The sequence below is a fragment of the Bacillus rossius genome, chromosome 6, assembly GCF_032445375.1.
Source record: "Bacillus rossius redtenbacheri isolate Brsri chromosome 6, Brsri_v3, whole genome shotgun sequence".
Lineage (NCBI taxonomy): Eukaryota > Metazoa > Arthropoda > Insecta > Phasmatodea > Bacillidae > Bacillus > Bacillus rossius.
Window position 1 is genome coordinate 51,479,354 of NC_086334.1, and position 23,709 is coordinate 51,503,062.

Consider the following 23,709-nt stretch of genomic DNA (forward strand, 5'->3'; position numbering starts at 1 on the left):
AGATGTACATCAAGTTCTGTTCCTGCCCGAACACGCCCGAATATTCACTTTCGGACAACCTCGGGATTTCTTTTATTTTTGCGCAGGAAAAATGAATTCAAATATTAAAAGTGGTCTGTTAGGTTAGCTACATTAAAACACTTGAAAACACTATGGATGGTTATTTAGGTTAGTATAGCTACATTAAAATAAACAGAGAAATATAAATAATATAAATAAACCCGAGGTTGGCCGAAGGTGAATATTCGGGCGTGTTCGGGCGGGGACAGAACTTGATAATACATCTTAGGCTTCCCTTAATTATATTAGTTGTAGGCTATCATAGAGTAATAGTCTAAACGTGGACATTGATAAAATATGTATGTAGCCTAGTTGAATATTACAGTTCAACTTTAAAGTACAAAGATGGGAAGCCTACAACTCATGTAGTTTCGGTTCCCTACCACGTTCGTGCAACTTCGGATTTCTCTCAAAAATTGAAATAAAAAAAATCGAAGGGTTAGGTTAGGTCAGTCACAACATGCTTGTTTTCATTGGAAACTTCTGATTGAGCGGCTGAATTGGCGTTAATACCAAAACGCAAAACTTCGGAAATCTTCAGAAATTCTTGCAGGGAACCGAAACTACGTGAGTTGTAGGCTTCCCCACGAAGATATTATTCTATGAAGAAGTTATTTATTCTAAATATAGAGTTTAGGACTAGTCAATATGCGACATGCAGTGACGTTAAAATCACTTTTGAACTCACCACACCATAGTGCAACACCCAAAATACTACAGACTTGGTATTTGAAAATGTTTCGTAATGGTTAACATGCAAAAAATATAATTTACATCGTTGAACTAGAGGTGGGTCGAAAAGTATCAACCTGATACTTTGTCACTGATACGCGCCTGTATCAGGAACGGCAAACGAGTACACTTGAAAAGTATCAAGTACTTTAGTATCAGTTCAGAATTCGCTTGGAACAACACCACGGCCAATTTGCGCAGAACCCGATCGCAGATGACGGTCACTTGGGCGGAGCTTGTGAAAGGGGAGGGAACAGGAACGACGAATAAGGGATAAAGAAGGGAAATAATGTAGGGGAGGAAGCGCAGGGGAAGGCGTTGAAGGAGAGGCGCAAAGCGAAATTGTTACGAGTCGTTTGGTTATTGTCCCTCATCAAAGTATGCTGTGCGCAGTGCGTGCACAGTCTCGTTCAATAATAAAACTAATGAAATTTTAATATTAAAAAGTACATTAATACAAGATATAATATTGTTACGATTTGCCTGCGGGTTCGTAAAGGATAGCCCAATTAATAGATTTTATTTCACTCACACAGTTTTATTTATTACCACTACTTGTCACTTACAAATAATCTTCTAAATTGGCAGATAATTAATTACACGTAAAAAAGGTCAATTCCCCAGTCACTCGTTTCACACACCTTGCTGGGCCGCACTTCCGGCGCAACTCTCGCCGCAGCACCCCTCGTGGGTCTCCGCCGCGGGACTCCGTCGCCGCACTCCGCCGCCGCCGCCGTCACACCCTTCGCCGAGATCCTACACGACGACTCGCTCGCAACTTCACTCGGGACTCCGCCGCGCCCGCGACTCTATCGCCCGGAAACTCCCGACTCCACTGATCGCACTCACTCCCTGCCCTGGAACCTTCGTCCAAGGACTTCGCCCGGAAACTCCCGACTCCACTGATCTCACTCACTCCCTGCCCTGGAACCTTCGTCCAAGGACTTCGCCACTCTGCCGCACCCGCGGCACTATCGCCCGGAAACTCCGCTGCGGGAGAACTCCCCACTCCGACTCTGACTCAGACTGACTCGAAGGTCGGCCCAACCTTCTTTTATAGCCCTTGGGTTCCCGTCCAGAACAATCGGGCATGTCTCCGAGATATCGCGCGACCTTCGCCGTCGAAATGTCCAGAAACGCGTCGTGAGTCCTCGAAGGACGCGGCGGCTGCTCAAAGAACGCCGATAAACGCAACAAGCATCGGGTTCCCACAAAACGCGCCGATAAACAGGCCTGAGTCCTTTTATTCCGCAGTGCGGCCTCTTTAAGTAACTCGATCTGAGGCAGGTGCGCGCTGCAACGGTCAGGATGTTGCGTGATAGTATGACACGAGATACCAGGGAGAGGATGCGGGTGGAAGGGGGCGCAGACAGGCCGAACGAGCGCGGCGACGCCAAGCACTGCAGCCAAGCGCGATCGTAACATTGCCCCCTCCTTAAACCTGTTCGTCCCGAACAGGTAATTCATTTCTTCCCGAATATCCCTTCAATCGGTCTAGATGCACCACTTTCATTCGTCCTCTTTTCCCCCTCTGGATACGGTACACCACATCATTTAACCGTTTCAATACTTCATACGGGCCTTCCCATGCTGTCTGAAGTTTAGGACACCTGCCCTTCCTTCGCTGAGGGTTATACAGCCACACTAAATCGCCTTCGTGATATCCTGCCGAGTTAGCCTTCATGTCATACCTTGTCTTCATTCGGTTTGTCGCTATTCGGAGGTTCCTACGAGCTTTGTCATGTATAAATGTCATTCGTTCCTCCAAGCGATTGACATAGTCGGTGGTGCTGGTCGACTCTTGGTGAGGATGACCGAACTTGATGTCACAGGGTAGCCTCAACTCCTGTCCAAATACAATACTTGCAGGAGTCTGCCCAGTCGAGTCATGAATGGCAGCCCTATAAGCCATCAGGAATAACTGAATATGTTGATCCCAATCTTGCTGATGTTCGGCCACGACCTTGGCAAGGTGTTCCTCTAGAGTTCGGTTGAACCTTTCCACCATGCCGTCCGACTGAGGATGTAGGGCTGTAGTCCTGGTTTTATTTATGCCTAGTAACCGGCACACCTCCTGAAACACTGTGGATTCGAAGTTGCGGCCTTGGTCTGAGTGATGCTCCATTGGTACCCCAAATCTACAAATCAAGTTGTTGACTAGTGTATCTGCAATGGTGGTAGCCTCCTGGTTGGGAAGTGCATAAGCCTCTGGCCACTTACTGAAGTAATCCATCACTACCAGAATATACCGGTTACCATCTTTAGTCTTGGGGAATGGCCCAGCAATGTCGATTGCTATCCTTTCAAATGGAGCTCCCACATTATAGGATTGCATTTTTCCGCGACTACAATGTTGTGGTCTTTTCCTAGCCGAGCATGTTTCGCATTTTCTATACCATGCCTCCACGTCCTGGCGACATTTCAACCAATAGTAGCGTATGCGGGTCTTACCCAGAGTTTTGTTAACTCCAAGGTGTCCACCAGAAGTACCATCGTGGATTTCTTTCAACACCTCTGCTACTAGACTCTTTGGAAGTAATAGTTGCATCTTAACTACTTTTCCATTTGGACTTTCCCATGCCCTCATCAGCAGCCCATCCACAAGCCTTAAAGAATCCCATTGTGCCCAATAAGCCTTCACTTCCTTTCGGTCACTAGATACCTCCTGCCATGATGGACGTCCAGTACCCTTTTCCATCCAGCTTATAATGGGTCCCAGGTCAGGGTCTTGATGCTGAGCTGATTTCAAGCTGGCATTGTCCCCTTTGTCTTCACCGTTTGTTATAGTAGTTCGCCGAATATCTTCGATTCCCTCATTTTTCTCTGCTCTCTTGCAGTGGTTGCAGTCTACCTTGCAAGGTCTTCGAGAAAGAGCATCGGCATTGCTATGAATTCGGCCCTTCCTGTGTTCAATCTTACACTCATATTGCTGTATCTGTTCAATCCACCTAGCAAGTTGTCCCTCTGGATTCTTGAACTGTAACAGCCACTTAAGTGCAGCATGGTCAGTTCGTAAAAGGAATCTCCTCCCATACAGATATTTGTGGAAATGTCGGAAGGACTTTACTACAGCCATAAGTTCTCTTCTTGTGACACAATAGTTACTTTCAGGCTTAGACAAAACTTGACTGTAGTATGCTATGACTCTTTCATTCCCATCCTGGACTTGGGAAAGTACAGCTCCCAACCCCCTTCCACTTGCATCTGTGTCAAGGATATAGTCTCCATGTTGACGGGGATAGGCGAGAATGGGGCTTGTACACAGGGCTGTCTTGAGGTCTTGAAAGGCAGTCTCACATGTTGGCGTCCACAGAAATTGCCTCCTTTCCTCGGTCAGCTCATGCAGAGGCTTTGCAATGGCTGCGAACCCAGGAACAAACCTCCTATAGTAGGTACAGAGACCCAAGAAGCTCCTTACATCATGCTTGTTTTCAGGCCGTGGCCACTCCTTTACAGACTGGATCTTCTCAGGGTCTGTTCGGACCCCATCCTGTGATACAATATGTCCAAAGAATGTTACCTCATGTTGAAACAAGAAGCACTTCTTAGGACTTAACTTGAGCTGTGCATGGCGAAGCCTGTCGAATACATCCTGGAGGTTCTTTAAATGCTCCTTTACAGTATTTCCCACCACAATAATGTCGTCCAGGTACACTAGACATGTTTTCCAAGTCAAGCCATGCAGCACAAGTTCCATCAATCTCTCAAAGGTTGCGGGTGCATTACATAATCCGAATGGTAACACAGTAAACTGAAACAGCCCACTTCCTGTTGTGAAAGCAGTCTTCTCTTTATCCTCGGGGTGCAGCTCCACTTGCCAGTAACCACTCTTTAGGTCCAGCGTAGAAAACCATCTGGTGCCAGAGAGTGTGTCAAGTGTGTCATCGATACGTGGGAGGGGGTAGCTGTCCTTTTTGGTGACATCATTCAGCTTCCGGTAATCCACACAGAACCTCAGTTGGCCATCCGTCTTCGCTACCAAAACGACTGGGGAAGCCCAAGGACTGGCAGAAGGCTCTATGACACCTCCCTCCATCATACTTGCAATCATCTTCTCTGCCTCTTCCTGTTTCGCTAGAGGAAGTCGCCGTGGTGCTTGTCGGATTGGTTCGGTATCGCCAGTGATAATGCGGTGATACACGATGCTGGTTCTTCCAAGGTCAGTGTCCCCTAAGGAAAAAACATCTTGATTTCTCAACAGGAAAGAAGTAACTTCTTCCATCTCTTCACTTGTCAGATTATCTTGGCTTCGCTCCAATAACTGTTCTAAATTAGGATTAAGTCTCTGCTCGGTATGTATGCTAGGTGAAGAAGACTCACACAGGCCTACCCAAGAGACTGGTTCACAGCTAGCTATTGGGTCTCCCTGTTTCAGAACCCTCGTTCGCGAATCAAGGTTGGTTACTCTGACTGGTACAACCTCGCCGACCTTAGCAATGCTTCGAGCAATCAGGAGCTTCTCCAATCCTAAAGTTCTATCCGGCTCAATCAGGTAGCTCATGTTGCCCCTAGGGTCTCCCATTATTCTAGCAGATACAATCTGCTCATGGTTTGCTGGAATTGACACAGATTCGCTAACTACTACCTGCATTACAGGAACTTCCAATTGATCAGGGGTAAACAAAGCCACCTCTTCCCCTTTTATACGCAGTACCTGTCCCTCCATGTCAATAACAAATCCATACTGATTCATTATGTCCACTCCTAGAATTACTTCATCAGTGATATCGGCAACAAGAAATGTCTGTGGTAATGTCCAAGTCCCAATTCTTACTTCCGATTCTAACCATCCATGCACTGGTGCAGTGTCCCCAGTAGCTGTTTTAAGCCTGTATGGAATGGCTGTTCTCTTCAGTTTGTCCCTACTCACAAGGTCTGAGCGGATGATAGACACTGATGCCCCTGTGTCAACAGTGAGTAAACACTGTCTACCATTGATCCATCCATTAAGCAACAAACTGTCCTGACCTCTGCGAAGTAAGGATACTGGGAAAACCCTAGGGGCTACCATTTCCCGTAGAGCTGGCGTGCGCCCCCTCACACCAGCTACTGCCCGTTTCCCTGTTCTTCTCGCTTGTCTTCTTTCTGTGATGTCTTCTTGCGTGTCGGGCATTCCCACTCGATGTGTCATAATTCTTGGCAGACAAAGCACCGTGGGCGTCCTACTCTTCGGGCCTGGGTACCCGGAGTATCATTTAGCAACTTCTTCAATGCCCTGATGATATCTACTTCATTAGTGTTGTTTCTGGCATTTCCTTCAGTATAAGGCTCCAGTCCAGTTCTCCTTGTCCTACTACATGTTGCTCTTATTCTGCAAGATGCTGCTCCAAACACTGCACTTTGCCTTCCAAATGGATGCTGGTTTCATCGATCTTCTTTTTAATTTCTTCTTGTGCAGAAACTATTTCGTTTCGCATCTCTTCTTGTGCTGCAACTATTTCGTTTCGCATCTCTTCTTGGTTTTTCTTGATGTCCTCTATCTCTGTCTTCATAGCATTCTTTATCTCCTCTTGGCAGTTATCAATTTTATTCTCCATCTCGTCCAGCCTATTCTCCATTTTCTCATGGCAGTTATCAATTTTATTCTTCATTTCTTCCTGGTTGTTATCAATTTTATTCTTCATTTCTTCTCTCATTTCAGACAGGAACACCATTAAATTTTTTTGCTCGTCGGCAGCCATCTTTCTTGTCCACATTTACTACAAGCCAAAATAATTATTTTTTTTAATACTATCCTTAATTTTAATGACCTAGCCGAACCTTCTAATTAAACTAACAATAACTCTATTACATTCAAAACTATCACTGAGTACAGTAAACTCAAACTAACTCTAGAAATTCTAAATTCACTAAATTTATTCTCGAAAAACTAAATTCTATTTCTTAACTATTCTTATAATAAAAACGAATCCTAAATCTATTAATTAGGGCTATCCCACTTCTGACACCAAAATGTTACGATTTGCCTGCGGGTTCGTAAAGGATAGCCCAATTAATAGATTTTATTTCACTCACACAGTTTTATTTATTACCACTACTTGTCACTTACAAATAATCTTCTAAATTGGCAGATAATTAATTACACGTAAAAAAGGTCAATTCCCCAGTCACTCGTTTCACACACCTTGCTGGGCCGCACTTCCGGCGCAACTCTCGCCGCAGCACCCCTCGTGGGTCTCCGCCGCGGGACTCCGTCGCCGCACTCCGCCGCCGCCACCGCCGCCGTCACACCCTTCGCCGAGATCCCACACAACGACTCGCTCGCAACTTCACTCGGGACTCCGCCGCGCCCGCGACTCTATCGCCCGGAAACTCCCGACTCCACTTATCGCACTCACTCCCTGCCCTGGAACCTTCGTCCAAGGACTTCGCCCGGAAACTCCCGACTCCACTGATCTCACTCACTCCCTGCCCTGGAACCTTCGTCCAAGGACTTCGCCACTCTGCCGCACCCGCGGCACTATCGCCCGGAAACTCCGCTGCGGGAGAACTCCCCACTCCGACTCTGACTCAGACTGACTCGAAGGTCGGCCCAACCTTCTTTTATAGCCCTTGGGTTCCCGTCCAGAACAATCGGGCATGTCTCCGAGATATCGCGCGACCTTCGCCGTCGAAATGTCCAGAAACGCGTCGTGAGTCCTCGAAGGACGCGGCGGCTGCTCAAAGAACGCCGATAAACGCAACAAGCATCGGGTTCCCACAAAACGCGCCGATAAACAGGCCTGAGTCCTTTTATTCCGCAGTGCGGCCTCTTTAAGTAACTCGATCTGAGGCAGGTGCGCGCTGCAACGGTCAGGATGTTGCGTGATAGTATGACACGAGATACCAGGGAGAGGATGCGGGTGGAAGGGGGCGCAGACAGGCCGAACGAGCGCGGCGACGCCAAGCACTGCAGCCAAGCGCGATCGTATCAATATTTATATTTGTGCACCTAACAGCTATGAAAATGCAAATAAATTCTCAGTTGACACTAATAACAGATGTAATCAACATATGGACTTTTTTTTTTCGAAAAAAATTAGTAACTAGTGTTTTCATACATTAAAAGATTACGATTTTATCAAAAATTAAAAATAAAAAAAAACAGATACGTACATTAGTGAGCATACCATATCAATGTTTACGTTTCAAATGTTTCTTCAGATTAGTCGATGATGATTTATAACTCAGTTTTTGTTTACACAAATTACAATTAGCAAACTCATTATTTTCCGTAAAAAAATTCCACACAAATGAAGTATTTTTCCTGCACTTATCCATTCCTTATTTCACTATAAAGATACTAACTACAAAGAATGACAGCCCGCAACAATGTACATGGTGGTAATTAATACACGGCCAGGACGAACTGCAGTGAATGTTGAACTGATTGATACTGGCTGTATCAGGCGGGCATGAGAGTAACAGAGGTAGAGAATTATCGGGCGTGATGAATAATGTATCAGACACCGATACCTTTTTACGCTGGTGATGATGGCACGGAGGATGTGTACCCTGTAACGAGAATGCTAATACCTTGTCGCTTCCTGGGACCGCTACTTCTCTGATACAAAAGTATCAGATACTTGTAACTAGGTCCATTACTGTATCAGTATCAGGTTTGTACTGATACCGAAAATTGCTGTAACAACCCACCTCTACGTTGAACAGACACTTCCGTAACTACAGTCCTTTTTAACTGTTACGACGATGCATGCATGACTCTTAAACGAATATTTTAGGTGTCTACAAATGTGATGCAGACGATCAGCTGTACAAAAGCAGTTTCACATACTTAGTATCCATGTACTGTCTGCGCCAAACGTCTCAGTGGTTGAAATGCAGGGTGCAGGGAATGGGATAAGAAAAGGGGCATCATCTGCAATTGCAAAAACATAATTTACGCACCCTCAGTCTTCAGTCCAAGATGGAGATTAAAACTTAGATGCTAAGGTTTTACAAATATAAAATGATTCACAGTGGAGATAGAAATTTTAAATAATGTTTTGCAGTGCTGTAACAAAGAAGTGTAAAAACAATGTCAGCGAGTGTTTCAGTACCTGCCAGTGATTTTGGAAACATATAATCTCGTTGAAAATTTACGTATTTTCATGTTGTTTATGTTGTAAATAAACTTATAATACTAAACTTGGACACGAAATATAATGTTGAATTCCTTAAAATAATGCAGAGCGCCATAAATACAATGATCAATAAAAAATTCGCTTTTCAAGTTCATATCAAATAATCTGGATGCGAATCACACACAAACTCTCTGCGCCCACTGCTAGAATTCATTGCGAGAATCTTAAATACTGCTTACCACCATTCAACATAGATAGCCGCATGTGAAAACCTAAAATTTTAAACTATTATAAAGGGCTCTGATAAAAGAGAAAAAAGACTTGAAAAAATCCTAAGCCCCAGCTTTGGACCTGATTTTCATCCAGGGATTTTATTAAAATTTATTTGCTTTTAAAATCACTAAATCTCTAGTACTGTAATGTTAATGTTAGAGGTTATTCTTCTATAACATTACTAAAATATTAAGCTAATAAATTAATTTAAGTATCTATTATAACACTAGGTACCTAATTATATTATTCATGTTTAATCGATCTGCAAATTCTTCTAACAAACAAACTCTAACATTATTGAGCTGATGCAACATTATTATATTATATTGACGCCAGCCGATAGTGCGCCTCTTAGTCGCACAGGCCGATATGCCTCTCCGACGCCTCTCAAAGCCGTGTGCCACGAACACGCCCGTGCGTGCAACATGGTGCAACGAGTGTGAGTGCACCAACGACCCGCAGCTAGCACCACTACCGGCCACCTCGGCGGAAGCACTCCGCCGGGTGTGGCAATGTGCTTCCGCCGGACTATAGCATTCGAGGGCACATGTTTTCTCTCACAGACATAAACTATGTAATGTATAATTCATAAAACGTTTTTACTTATTAATGCAATTGTTCAACGTGCGAATATGTCCTAAACTTTGCCGCGTCCATTCCCCGCGCGCTGCGCTTCTGGCGCACAATTAGCAGGCCTGCTGTAGCGCCATGCTACACGAGCGAGGCAGTATCCACCGGGAGCTCAGAGAGGCTGGTCGTCTTCGCGCAACGTTGAAAGGCCACCTTCGCGCCAATTCCGCAACATCATCTAGAGCGTGAGTTACAACCCCACTGGCCGTGCGTCACCGTGCAGGTCTTGACAGCCGGCGCGAGCCTAGCGCCATCACAGCAGCAACGTCTGCCACGTACTGTTCTCTTCAAACTGCCCCTCTCACCATTATAAGCGGGGTCATCACCGAACAGCCGTACACGCGCAGAGCTCACTAACCCCGAACAGTCGCGGCCAGGGGATGGATAGCACCATGTAAAGTTTGTTAAGTAATAAAAAACACACTTCACGTAGCGGAGTACATCATTTGTAGTGTAAGGCGTCTTGGGTGGCCTAAACAGCACAAGGATCACCTCTACGGACACATCCCTGCCTCCCGCCACTTGGCCGAACCCAAACCCCGAGACCCATTCCTCAAAAAATTTGATAGCTTTGACGGGGAGGCAGCCGGACCAGTGTCAATATTATTTAAAAATTCAAAATATTTTCAAATGAGGAGGTTTGAACCACATCAGACTATTTTAATTTACCAAATATATTCAATAGTGATTTCACTGCCATGAAGTTTCATTTGTTACACTTATATGTAGATGCCAACCGTCGGTGCTCCTCCAATCCGCACAGATCACTATGGCACATAGCTGCCTCGCTCAAGCATGTGTGCCTTCATTTGCGACCAGAACACACCCCAGCACAGCGCAGGGATTTCGAGTGCAATGCCATGCTATCTGTCACCAGCATCGATTGCCACCAGAGCAGCAATCGACCAGTGTTATTGCCCTTAATTAATGCTGTTATAATTTGAATTAAGCACTTACTAAACAATGTTCACAGGAAAAGACAAATCAATAGATAGCAGATTGTGTCTTAACGCAATTAGAATCAGTACATGGCTTGCATTACTCTTTTGTACTGCAACTTTCGTGGGAGCTGGGCTGGGATGGCACGCGAAAGCCACAGCCCCGGCAGTTTGTCAACACTCTTCAAGCAGGATAGCCGCGTACCACCCCGCAGGGCCCATTCAACCTTTGTTCAACAACATCACCACTGCAATAGCGTAAGTTTCCGAATCCTTCGGCTTCAGGTTATGTGGGTAGTCTAAATGGCTGGATTGAATTCATCTACTGCATAATTAAAATGTGTACCCATGTATGGAACGTTCTCATATTATATGTAATTTTATATTTTTAGTCTGGGTGCGAGTAAAAGCTGAGACCTAATTGACTTAAATCTAGTTGCCATGATGTTCCCTGCTTCGCCCGCACAGGGCCACCAATTAGACTAAATGCATCACTGCAGCCTGATAACTTTTGGGGTCCACTCCTTGTTCGTTCCACCCATGTGGAATAGTCCTTGATTTATGGCATTGTGTCAGGTTAGTCAACTAAGCTTAATATGTTCGTAATAATCGCCTTTGTGTTGAAGGGTTCTTTTGTATGGTCATTTCGTGTTTTGGGGTTGTATAATTGTTTGCAGCGTAACCATGGGGGAATGATCGCTACTTTTAATTTGAAGGGTAATCTGTATTCATTATTTTGTCACGTTTAATCAGCATGACAAGAGTGACCATTTCCAATTCAAGGCAGGACATCGAGGATGCCTGTCCCAATAACTTTTGTGCAATGGCCAGAGGGCCAGTAGATAAACAGTCACTGCTGAATGTGTAAAACAGTACTCGTGGTATAAAGATAGTGAAAATCCAAGCATGCCGCATCGAGTTGAGGCTCCCGCAGTAAACAGGCGATGTACTGAGTAGCACATGTACGAGGTAGTGTATAATAAAGACAGTTTTACCAAAATACCACTATTCTAATTCCATAACTAACCAGTCAACTTGTAGGATTACTTTCCTATACAACAGCTGGGAGTATTCCTGTCGGGTAACAACTGCTGCTTGCCGGCCACCTGGTAACGTTGTGCCCTGAATAAGATTTCGTGCTTTATCTGTGAACTAGCATGCAGGACTTGAATAAAATGCTAATTGTCGCCTATGGCAACATCCATCACCATTATGCGTGGCAGAAGATGGCAGGTCGGCAACCTTTGGTATATCCCCTAATGTTTACGCAAGTTGCCAGTTTATATTGCTACACATGAGTCCACAATCTTGACGACTTAGGCACTGTTAATACACATTTCTGTTCATTCGATTTCCTTTCAATTAAAAAAAAATATTCCTATCAAATGCTGTATTCTGAGAGCTAAGAATTTTACACATCAAAAATATTTAATTGTAATTTTATCAGAGTCAACTGCGAAAATCGCATCTCATGATGAACGCTCTATTCCTTGGAGGTTCAACAATGTTTTCTTATCGATTCGTAGTTCTGGTAAATATAGTAATAATCTGAACTCTGAAACCTGTGCCAGACTTCCATTTTAATACTGCTTACAGGTTATCTGGAATGCAAGTTCAATGTCTTACTACTGTGCCACCTCGTTCAATATTTTAATAAATTTTCATAGTTTAAAAACTTTGAAAACTATACTACATTAGGCAATGTTCACTTCGTGACTGTGAAAAATAAAATAAAAAATCATTAAATAGAAAGTTAAATTTTAACTTCCAGCACATTGTAATATTTAAACTAATTATACTGAATAACAGCCATCAGGAATGAAATCGTATTATCTGTTAAGTAGGTGTAGCTAAACATTGTAATCCTTACTTGTACATGTAGCCAAAGAATTGCAGCCCCCGTTGTTGACTTCGCATGATCCGCCAACAAACGAGCACACGACACCATCTCCTCGATAGCCAGGAGGGCAGTCACCACATACCCTTGATCCCTGCAAAATTTGTCTATTGAGCATATCACAAGACAATATTCTTTATGGTTCTCCTTGTTTATAAGATAACTGTTTATAAGGTAGGTAACTGTCTACAGAATAAAGTATGAACCACTGCTTAGTTGCATAGCCATATTTAGGCTTGCTTGTAAGTTTCATTGCATCGGCATATAATTACACTTCTAATTAAATGCATTAAGAATATCAAGATTGGCAACCAAATATATTGAAATTATAATGTTTTGTTGCACGCCTGCAGTAATTGTAAACAGCCTGTAGGGGAGAGGCGGCTAGTATGGCCCACTTAAGTAAAAATGACAATAACATAATAAATTACAGAAATAATTGTGCAACACTCTGTAACAAGAATACGTGACACATTTACTTTACAACTATGATGAAACTAAAACTCAAATTCATAAAATATTACATATTTTGTATCATTTCATGAATGTATGCATTCACAATTAAGCGGTTGATGTAGGGTAGTATGGCCCATAACATAAAGCCATACCATATTAATGGAATAAAACACATTTTAAGGTACAGAAGTGCTAAAACACTGTACACTGTTTACAAATGAAGCCATTACTTAAGCAATTAAGTGTTACGTTTACAATAGTCGCAGTAGTAATACAAAGTATTATCAATATCTGCACAAAGTTCATGTGCCCACCCTTCACATGTACGACACACGAATCCAATTTTCATCAAAATATTCACCACAAACAATACAGTCAACATTTTCACCATTCGCTAAGTCCGACGAACCCTCAAAATGAGAGTTATGCTGTTTACTTTTCGTCTTTACCATCATTAACACATTTGATTTAGTTTTTGCTCCTTTTGAATGTCCTGGCTGATCTCTCTGTTCTTTTCCCAATTTTAGTTGTTTCTTTTTTTCCTGAGCTTCTTCTTTTCTGATTTCTGTGTTTTTCTTTTCTATAAGTGCATCTTTTATTGGAGTTGAGGTCAATATCTCACTTCTTTCTGCCTTCCTCTTACGACTTGTCAGTCTTTTATCACTACACGATGGTAGAGGAGACAATTTTTGGAGGTTTTTCACAAACTCGGAACAGCTAACACTAAGATGTGAATGTGTGTGTAGTTTCAAAGAAGTCTCAACAATTAGTAGAACAGCTGATACTTCAGGCACCGTCGATGTATTAGGAGAAAGCACAGCAGACATCGGAACAGCAGCTGCAGCAGAAGTTCCAGCAAGCGATGGTACTGCAGCTGGGTCGCCAGGCACCCTTGATGGATCAGGAAAAGACACTGCAGATGTTTGAACTACAACAGTTGCAGAAGTTCCAGTAGTTGGTAGAACAGCTAATAGGCCTACGTCAGTCGTCCTCGATGGCTGAGGAGATGTCATGGTAGAGGTTTGGACAGCAACTGCAGCTGAAGTTTCAGATGTGATTGATTTCGAGTGGCTGAGTGATATGTTGGTTAACTCACTGCCTATGAAGTCCAAATCAGTGAATATTTGTGAATTCCAGGGATATATTCCTGTGCATCTGAAGCCATTTTCTGCTATTTCCAAACGGCTGGCTTGCCTGTATGCATCTGCGGCCAATTTTGCGATGTCATATTCGTTTATCCTGAGTCCAGGATTGGCCCTCATCCACAAACTGCAAGCGACTTGGTAGGCACTCTTAAATGGTTTCATGAATGTCCTGTCCAAGGGCTGAAGTTTGTGAGTGGTATGTGGGGGGATACTTACCATATGAACATGGTTTTCACGTGCATACATGATGACATCTTGTTCCTTGTGGCTGCTGTGCCCATCCAGGATAAGTAAAACTGGATCATTTACAGTAGGCTTTGTAAATGAAACAAAATGTTTCAGCCATGACAAAAATGCTGGACCATTCATCCATCCGGTGGGGGTTGGGAAATGGCTACTTTCTGTAGGAGCACCAATCATTGGTCGATCATTTATTCTCTTCCGGGGGAATATTAAAAGAGGTAGTATGAAATGACCTGTTGCACTCATACAAACATGAGTGTTACTGTGCGACCTTTCTCCCCCAAAGTCATTTTCCCAACTTGGCACTTTCCTTTAACTGAAATCACCATCTCATTTTCGTGAACGCATGTAACCCCTGTTTCATCTGCGTTATACATTTTAGATGGACGAAAAGAATAGTCTTCTTGAAGCTTTGTAAGTTGATCGAAAAATCTTTCAACTTGGGGTTTGTTAAAACCTACTGATCGCATTAAGCTAGTTGATTGTAGTTTTCGATAACTTAGCTCGGGTTGTTGTTTCATGAAACCCATATAAAAATCTTTCCCCGAACTTTACTTTTCCTGTTGAATCTATGAGGCAACTTCAAACTTTCTGCTAGTTCGTAGGCAAGCTTTAGGAATTCATGTCTCGATAATGGCATAAGTCATGCATCCAAATCTTTCATATGCCTTACCAGCTCGTTTTCATACATCTCATCAAAAATTACTTTAAAGCTTCCAAGCTGAGGTTTCATTTCCACTTGCGATTTTGTTCTTACAGCCAAAATTTTTCTTCGTAAAGTGGTTCTAGGAACATTATGACATTCTGCTGCTGCCCGAACCGCTATTTTGTTTTCCAAAACATCTTGCACAGCTGATTTCATCGCATCTTCAGACCATTCTCCTCGCCCTTCTCCAGCGGACTTCTTCTTAAATTTAGGCATCGTCCCTGTAATGAATTAGGCCTAAATGAAATCAGCATGGGCTATGAATAAACACTGCCCGATAATAAAAGTTTAAATTTTTCACTTCCTGCACAAACTTCCACGTCATTCACGAAGAAAAAAAATGCATTACCCCATTATTTTCTCAGCAATAACTGGGAGTGCACGGAGAGCACCAACAAAATATATATTGTCAGGTGAAATCGGGCGTACTCGTAGAAAACTAACAGAAGACTTGCAAATTCCAGCTCAGTTAATGTCACATTTTAGACGATTATATATAGTATGCATAACATAATAATATCTATGCATATATCTGTTACAAATATGCATAGGCATAAAATGTTTATGGCTATGCTAGGCATATTATTGTATTAACAATGTAATATGCAAACACATGTCTAAAGCTGGGTTTACGATTGATTTCCTTAAGAATTATAATTTAACATCGAGCACACGATTAAGTCAAAACTACATTTTACAGTTTATGATTGACATAGAAGTCGTTAATTCTAACCAATCACAGCACAAAACACATGGTCGGCCATTGTTCGAAACGGAGAAGCAGGTTTGAAATAGGTCATTGACAAATGGGATATCTATTTTTCGAAATGGACGATGATTACAAATGACAAATATAAAAATTCTAATCCAAAATACTGCCTCGCTCGGTCCAATAATAAGACATAAACTTCCGGTTGAAAGGTTCCGGTTTGTTGTGATTGGTCGCTTCCCTTAAGTCTTAACGAAAAATATAAAATTTAACCATTTCTGTTAAGTCTTAAGTCATCATATGGTTCGCACACGACCCGTCGAAATTCACACACGACAATCATAAACCATTCCACTAGTTTACATAGAGTCATATGGTAAGTACACGACTAAGTCTTAAGTCTTAATTCTTAAGTTTCAATCGTAAACCCACCTTAAATGTATTCACTGAGTTGAATTTACATGACTTCTGTTGGGTTTCTCCGATAAAGGTCATCCAATATGGCTGCCGTGACTTAAGAATCCAAGATGCCTGATGACACCACCAGACATACTTTTATATACCTACTTCTGATATGTGACCAGTGATGTGTTGAGAAGCCAAGACATTTGGCGCGGAATGCAAACTACCAGTATATAAACTGTAGATATTACATTTCGAAACTTCATATGACTATAATTAAAAAGTTTTCAGTAATGAATAATGTGTTTCACACAGAAATTATTAATAGGTAGCTTTAATGTCACCCGAACGAATTAACAAATATTATTACGCCAAGTAAGTATAACTTCTAACGTGCTTAAATAAGTACACCCAACATTTTTTTGTTGTAAATGGAACAAAACTATTTATGTAAAATTACGGATATTTGTGAATTTGTAAATTTATATGAAAACAGCTGTATCAGTAAACAAATATTGGCAGTAATTATGGATTCGAATTCTTACTCCGGTCAGTAACTCCAATAGTTAAGGTTATTTGACTTAAAATATTTATTTTTTGGCACTACTAACATAAGTTATTTTCATCCGATTTCGCACATGTATTATGCCTGGTCTGCTATGCACTCACTTATGTTTTTAATTGTGAACCTACCCTGCTCTTACTGAATAAAGCAGGAGTGCCAGATGTTAGTGGCCAACATATATCCTGCCTACAAGCACGGCGAGGCAGCTAAAAATATTCAGCATCGAGTGTTGGTGGCAAAGAATAAAAGAATAAAACGGCGGGAAACTGAATTTGTTTTCCGTTTAACAAATTCAAGGAGTTGTCATCTGGGTCCTGGAAACAGGACCACCCTTTAAGGCCCGTTCTACAATGGCTAGCATACGTAGACGGACGCGTACGGATTAGATCGGCAATGCTCAGCTCTTCCGGTTTTTTTTGCTCCATGCGACCAATGGAAGCCGAGTCTACTTAGCTGCGGTGGTAGCCATGTTTGTTCATGTTCTAAATACGTTAGAAATTATTTCAAGTGCAAGAATTTAGAGTGATCTATTATAATTTTATAGTTAATGTTTTTATGTAAATTCTGGCCGTGCGAAGCGTAATACATATTTTTAAGATTTAATTAATATTTCGTAACTTTGAAATGCAATATAATTATTTGCCATTTGTTACGATTCCGTATATTGCGGAAGCAGCAGTCTCGATGATGAAGTGTTCCGGGAGATCCGTATCCGTTTATGTGATCCGTCTCTATTTACGTGCCATTATACAACGGGCCTATAGCCACGCCCATGTTTCCAAGGCCGATCATTTAGGTTCTTGATTCAGTTCTTCAGTTCGCACCCAACGAGTGCCGGGACAGGCGGTAGCCTGAGTGGCCACGGACTGTTGGTTACCAGCGCAACATGATTCAAGCTGATGTCCAGTCTTACCCGCGTGTTGAGGCACTGCACACGAGGATTCATGCTGCAGCCGCCATTGTTCATCTGGCACTCGTCTATGTCCGAGCAGTAGTAGCCATTGCCCACATATCCTGCAACACACGCATCACATTTCAACTCTCAGTAGTCTCGCCTTTTGCATTTATTTATTTGGGAAGTCGTAATAAATTAATCATTGGAACTCGAAATTTGCAAGATGGATAAAGTATCCTTAGGTGTGAATACCGAATAAAATGCAAACTCAATAAATATATTTTTTTGCAGCAAAAGCGTCATCAATATAATTCCTCTTCAGTAATATTATTTTTCTAGAACTTAAATTTTTTAAGTTTCTCTTCACCCATAACACCGCGTTCGAGCTCAATAGAAATTTAGATACTTAGAAGGTTTTTTCTTTGGATTTTATTTTCATGAAGTGGTGAAGTCCTGGAGATGCAGTGTGCCATCCAAGAGGTGGTCATGCACATGCTACGGGTAATGCTAGGAGAAGAAACAAACCTAGGTTTAGCCGGGTTAATTTAGCGATATCCAAATTTTGGGTAAAGTCCATACAATCACTAAAATAAATTTGAATTCTGCGTTTATCCTTGTACATCTAGGTCTACCCTACGCTGGCTGGGTGATGTTAGGTGTTGCGTTATTCTTGAGCACATTAGGTTTTTTTTTAACATTACCCAGTCAGCGTTGGGTAGACCTAGGTGTACACGTGTAAACGCAGAATAAAAATTTATTTTACTGATTATTAAATGCTTTTCCCCAAGGAACTTGGATAATGCTATGTTCTGCCCGGGTAAACTTACGTTTACTCCTTCTCCTAGCATTACCCGTAACACATATATTATGTACTTTATGAACACAGCGCCAAGTCGCCTTTTCACCCAGCTACTGGTCCACACCGTGTTTGCGAGTCACCCAAAACAGTGGTGTGTTGTTTGCATCGTGGAGAAAGATTCAAACATCGGATTTTGTGGAAGTTATTGACTATATATTAACTATCATCGGGCGTGGTAAAGCACTCACTGTAATTATTTTGTAAATGGACCAGATATATTCATGTAAAATTACAGAAATTCTAAATTTGTACATTTACTTGAAAACAACTTTATGACTACTAAATAGTGTTCGCAATAGTAATGGGTTCGGATTATTACCCGGGTATTTATGCTTTGTGTTATACCAGTACCTACCTCCAATTGTTAAAGGTGTTTTCAAACTCTTCCCTGATAAGCTTTCCAGTATTAACTGCGCACATTAATAAGCATAATAAAAAAATAAATATCCATTATTGAATATTATATTCTCTTATCCATGGTTTAAAATATTATGCTTGAATGAAACATGAATTGAAATATTAAGTTATGCACCGATTTTAATACTCTAGTAACTTATTAAAATTAATTTCACTTCTCAGTATTATCTCTTAACTTATTTCATACATGCAAACATAACCATAGCCATGTGTTGTACGAAGTTACAATATCTTTCTTGTAGTATTACAAACTATTTCTGGTTTCCAAAGGAATATTTTTTTAAAGGGTACACAAAACATTTTTTTCTTTGTTAGCCCCAAGGAATTGTCAAGGAGGGGGTGATAAAAAAAAGGAAGAGGTGAAAAAAAGGAAGGGGGAGACAAAAGGGGATCCTGGTTGACTGTCCAGATTATTTTTTAAATGCTTTTGGTTACCTTGATAGGACGAAAATTACAAGTCTATTGTTAATATAATTGACAGGAAACATTACAAGAAATGTGGAACGCATAGATTACGTTTACAGTTACGGCCACAGCAAATTTTATAGACTTTAAATTTTTTTGTGAGGTTTCAAAAGTGGCACATTAAATAATGACGGGGCGCAACAAAATATTTGTCCACGGGCGCTTTGTTTTCCTCGAAGGCCCAATCGAGCACTGTTCCCGCGATATTTTGGGTGGTTCTACATGGCGATGGCGAGGTAAGAATTGTGCTGTTAGAAATTAAAGTAAATTTGCGGATTTTTCAAACAAGAATTTACCTCGAATAAACGAAGTGTTCTTCGTGTATCTTGGTACGAACTATCTACGCCGTATTTTGACTTTGGAATTTTTTTTTAACGTTATACACAAGATAAAAAACACACGTGGAAGAAATATGTGTTTTTGACGCGACAACGTCTAATAAATCGATGAACGCCGGCTGCACGCACGAAAAAGTGTCCAGTTACGCACATTGTCCCGTTACTCTGTGTCCCGTTACGCTCATTGTCCCGTTACGCTATGTCCCATTACGCTCATTGTACGCTTGCGCCGCATCTATCATTTCATCAATGTTTTGTTATGACGTTGTCACGTTAAACTATCGTTCGTAAACCGACTTTACAGACAACCAATTTTTAACAGCAGTCTTAAAGACTTTTGAAATGTTTTGCTAATAAGTCCATATTTTTGATGTGAATTCCTGTTACAAGGAAGTAAGTTAGGAGCGAGACTTTCAGTACTCGCCAGAGATGTGTAACCTCGGTAACGAGCGAATTAATGTGTTTTAATGTCGCAAATGCACTTACAATACGAAACTCGTACACGAAATTGAACGTAGGATTATTTTTAAAAATGCCGAGTGTGATAAAAATACGCAAATTTAGTTTCCAAATAAATTACCTGACGCGAATCACACATTGTTTCCGCACCCGCCGCTAGAATTCGCTGCCGGAACAACTACGCCGAATATCGAATCATTTGATTAGCAGACCGAAATTTTAAAATATGTAAATGAAATGGTCCTGGATTGGGACCTGATTTTCCAAAAAGGAATTTCAATAAAATATATTGCCCTTCTTGTTAAAATCCATTAAACAGTTAATACAATAAAGTTTCGGTGTATATACACACACACACCATCAGCTCCTCCAACCCCCTCCCCAAAGGAACAGCAGGGCAAGAGTCTTCAGTACCCAAAGATGCAAAAGAAGGAGAATCGTAATCAAGGTCGTCAGCCATAACAAGTACCAAAAAAAAATTGGTTGTCTGTAAAGTCGGTTTATGGACGATAGTTTAACGTAACAACTTCATAACAAAACAGTGATGAAATGATTGCATACTTTTGTGAATAAAATTGAAGGAGTGAAATGAAATCTACAATTTAATTGATAAATTTACTTTTATTTGCACTCATTAATTCAAATATGTTTATTACTTTAACGAAGAGATTATATTAACTATAACTTTTATACATGTCTGCTATTTAACTTCTTCCAATCTGTGTTATTCTGTTAAGGATAGGACGATGATAGGAAAAGTAGGAAACGAATGGGAGTGTTTCAAGTTAATTTGTGCCTCGAAAAAGTCAAATCGATGGTTGTTCCAATCGAGTGGAAGAGAGATAGATGCGGCGCAAGCGTACAATGAGCGTAACGGGATACATCGTAACGGGACAATGTGCGTCATGGGACACTTTTTCGTGCGTTCAGCCGGCGTTCATCGATTTATTAGACGTTGTCACGTCAAAAATGTGTAAATGCGTGACAGCAAAATAGTGCACAACATGCAGCAACAGTAACAACAAGCGTCGACCAGCAGGAGAGAAAATTCACAAAAAGATTTCCGCAGGTGATGCGCGCGGGCGCCACTAATTTCCCTTTGGTTCGTGCCGTCCGCCACAGATGGCAGCACCATGGTAAAATGCCTCGGGAAGCCTTCTTTTCACAGACGAGAGAGCCAAAACACGAAGTTCCCCGAAGTTCATGTTTTTTTTCCGTATCTTTAATGCAGCTATCCTAACCAAATCAACCGTCCACAATGTTTTAAAGTATTTATAATGTAGCTAACCTAACCTAATTGACCATTAGTATCCTTTTATAAACACCACCATATTTATTTACTATGAACAAAAAAAAAACCGAAGATGCACGATCGGAGGTTTGGCTCGCTCGTGTGTGGAAAGAAGGCTTCCCTGCGAGAGCGGGCGGCGGGTCGCACCTGGCGGGCAGCTGCCGCAGTGGAAGGAGCCGGGCACGTTGACGCACGCCACGGGCGGGTCCCGGGAGCAGGCGGCGTGGTGGCCGCTGCACTCGTCCACGTCCGCCGTGCACGCCCCCGTGGTCGCGTCCACGCTCCAGCCCTGCGGCACGTCGCGTCCTGCATCGCCCCGACACTCGCCAACACAGGTTTACCCGGGTCTACTTTGCACTATCCAAGTTTTGTTGGGTAAAGTACGAATAGTCACTGAAATAAATCTGAATTCGGCGTTTATCCGTGTGACGTAGCTCCACCCAATGCTGACTGGGTAAATGATTGATAAGTACTCAACTTTTTTTTTTGGCAGGGTTCACATAGTCGTGAGTACAACTTTATGACTTCCTGAGTTGTATTTTTATACCTTTTCTTTCATTCCTTTTACCATTCGATGTTTTCCTCCCTGCCCAACGGTCATATGAGTTTCATACAAAATATCAAACATCTCGTCTTTGGTAACATAATATTTTATCGTTGTCTACGCCACGTACTTTACACAAATGAACTCGTTTAAATCGCCAGTATTGCAAAGTAGTCTTCGATGTCGCTTCTTTTGCACATTTTACAGGGCTGATTATTTGAAATTACTGTTTGTTGTTAAGCAAAAGCAATTCAATTCTTTCGCAGACAATAACTCTTGAAACTGTTTATGAAAAAGCCGTACGTGCACTCTGTTCGCCGCCATTCTGTCACTGTTTGTCGCTGGAGGAGGGGGGTGGGTCGGCGTCCGCGCGTTTTGTGCCACGTGCTCAAAGATGACGCAACACCTGACATTACCCAGTGAGCGTTGGGTGGATCAAGGTGTACACGGGTAAACGCTGAATTCAAATTTATTTTAGTGATTGTTCGGACTTTACCCGACAAACTGGGATAATGCTAAGTTAACACGGGTAAACCTAGATTTACTTCTTCTTCTTCTTATTCTTATTCTAGAATTGCTCGTAACATCCATGTAACACAGAGTTAGTCTGAATTCGATCTACAAACTTCAGCTACATGTTAACCACGAAAACATTAGTTCAAAACATCTGTACGGCATATGGTCTAAAGTGCTTCCCAAGAATAATAAATAAATTATGTATGATGAAACGCCAAGAGTCTAGGTCTGCATATCTTGTCTGACGTAAAATTATATAATGGGAATAATTTAGGGTAATACCCTTATTTTACAAAAATTATTTTCATGCGGAGAAATTAGATGGTTCTTACCCCAAGGCAGATTATTAATCTAAATGTTAAAAGAAAAAGGGGGGGGGGGGGAAGTTGTCTTGTTTTACTACCCTAGTATAAATCTAGTATAAAATTTAGAAAGAAATACTTCTACCCCGTGATGATCATGCAGCCAAAGTTTGTCGGTTGTAATGAGACTCACCAGGTGTGTTTGTGTGTGTGTATATATATATATATAATGTTCTTAATTTTGTTATTGTTTATAGTTAAATGCCACCTCTCCCATGAAAAACGTCGAATTCTGAAACATGTTCCCCGTCCCCCTTCGCCAATGTTCAGAGCTGACTACACTCTTGCCATTACGTCTCTTAAGTTAAATGTGGGTTATATTCCCAGCATCGGTGGAGTACCTCGACAGTTTGTAAATGCTGTTCAACGAACAGCTCGTTGCGCATGGGGGTGGTGGAGGAACAATGCACTGACATGTACCAAGCATGCATCTACAGTTACTAAAGACAGCAGCGAGTAACTGCGTAGAGAGACACGTGCGGTGCTTGAGACGAGGTGGCAGGCGCCATAGGCCTACATGAACTGCTTGCTTAATGCGTGATATTTGATCCCCGCATGACCCGGCCCAGGGTTTTCCCCTGTGTCTATGCAGGTTTTACCTGGGTCACATTAGTTAGCTTTTAAGTTAGACGTTCAATGGGGCGTCAGTCATGGCGCCAATCGCAGCCATGGCTGGCCAGTAAACCCCAATAGCACATGATGCACGCGCCCTTGTCCTGCATGGTTAAAAACCCGCATGGAAGA

The 23,709-nt window shown here is 42.0% G+C and overlaps 1 protein-coding gene across 1 annotated transcript in view; it reads right to left on the reverse strand.

Annotated features, from left to right (window-relative positions):
- The window catches only part of LOC134533174 (cubilin), a 343,648-nt gene that overhangs the window by 290,179 nt on the left and 29,760 nt on the right, over positions 1 to 23,709 (reverse strand). The window contains exons 9-11 of the mRNA XM_063370538.1: positions 21,691 to 21,832; positions 17,733 to 17,833; positions 12,567 to 12,687 (exon numbers count right to left, since the gene is read on the reverse strand). Of these exons, the coding sequence (XP_063226608.1) occupies positions 12,567 to 12,687; positions 17,733 to 17,833; positions 21,691 to 21,832 (364 nt within the window). The remainder of the gene's footprint in view (positions 1 to 12,566; positions 12,688 to 17,732; positions 17,834 to 21,690; positions 21,833 to 23,709) is intronic.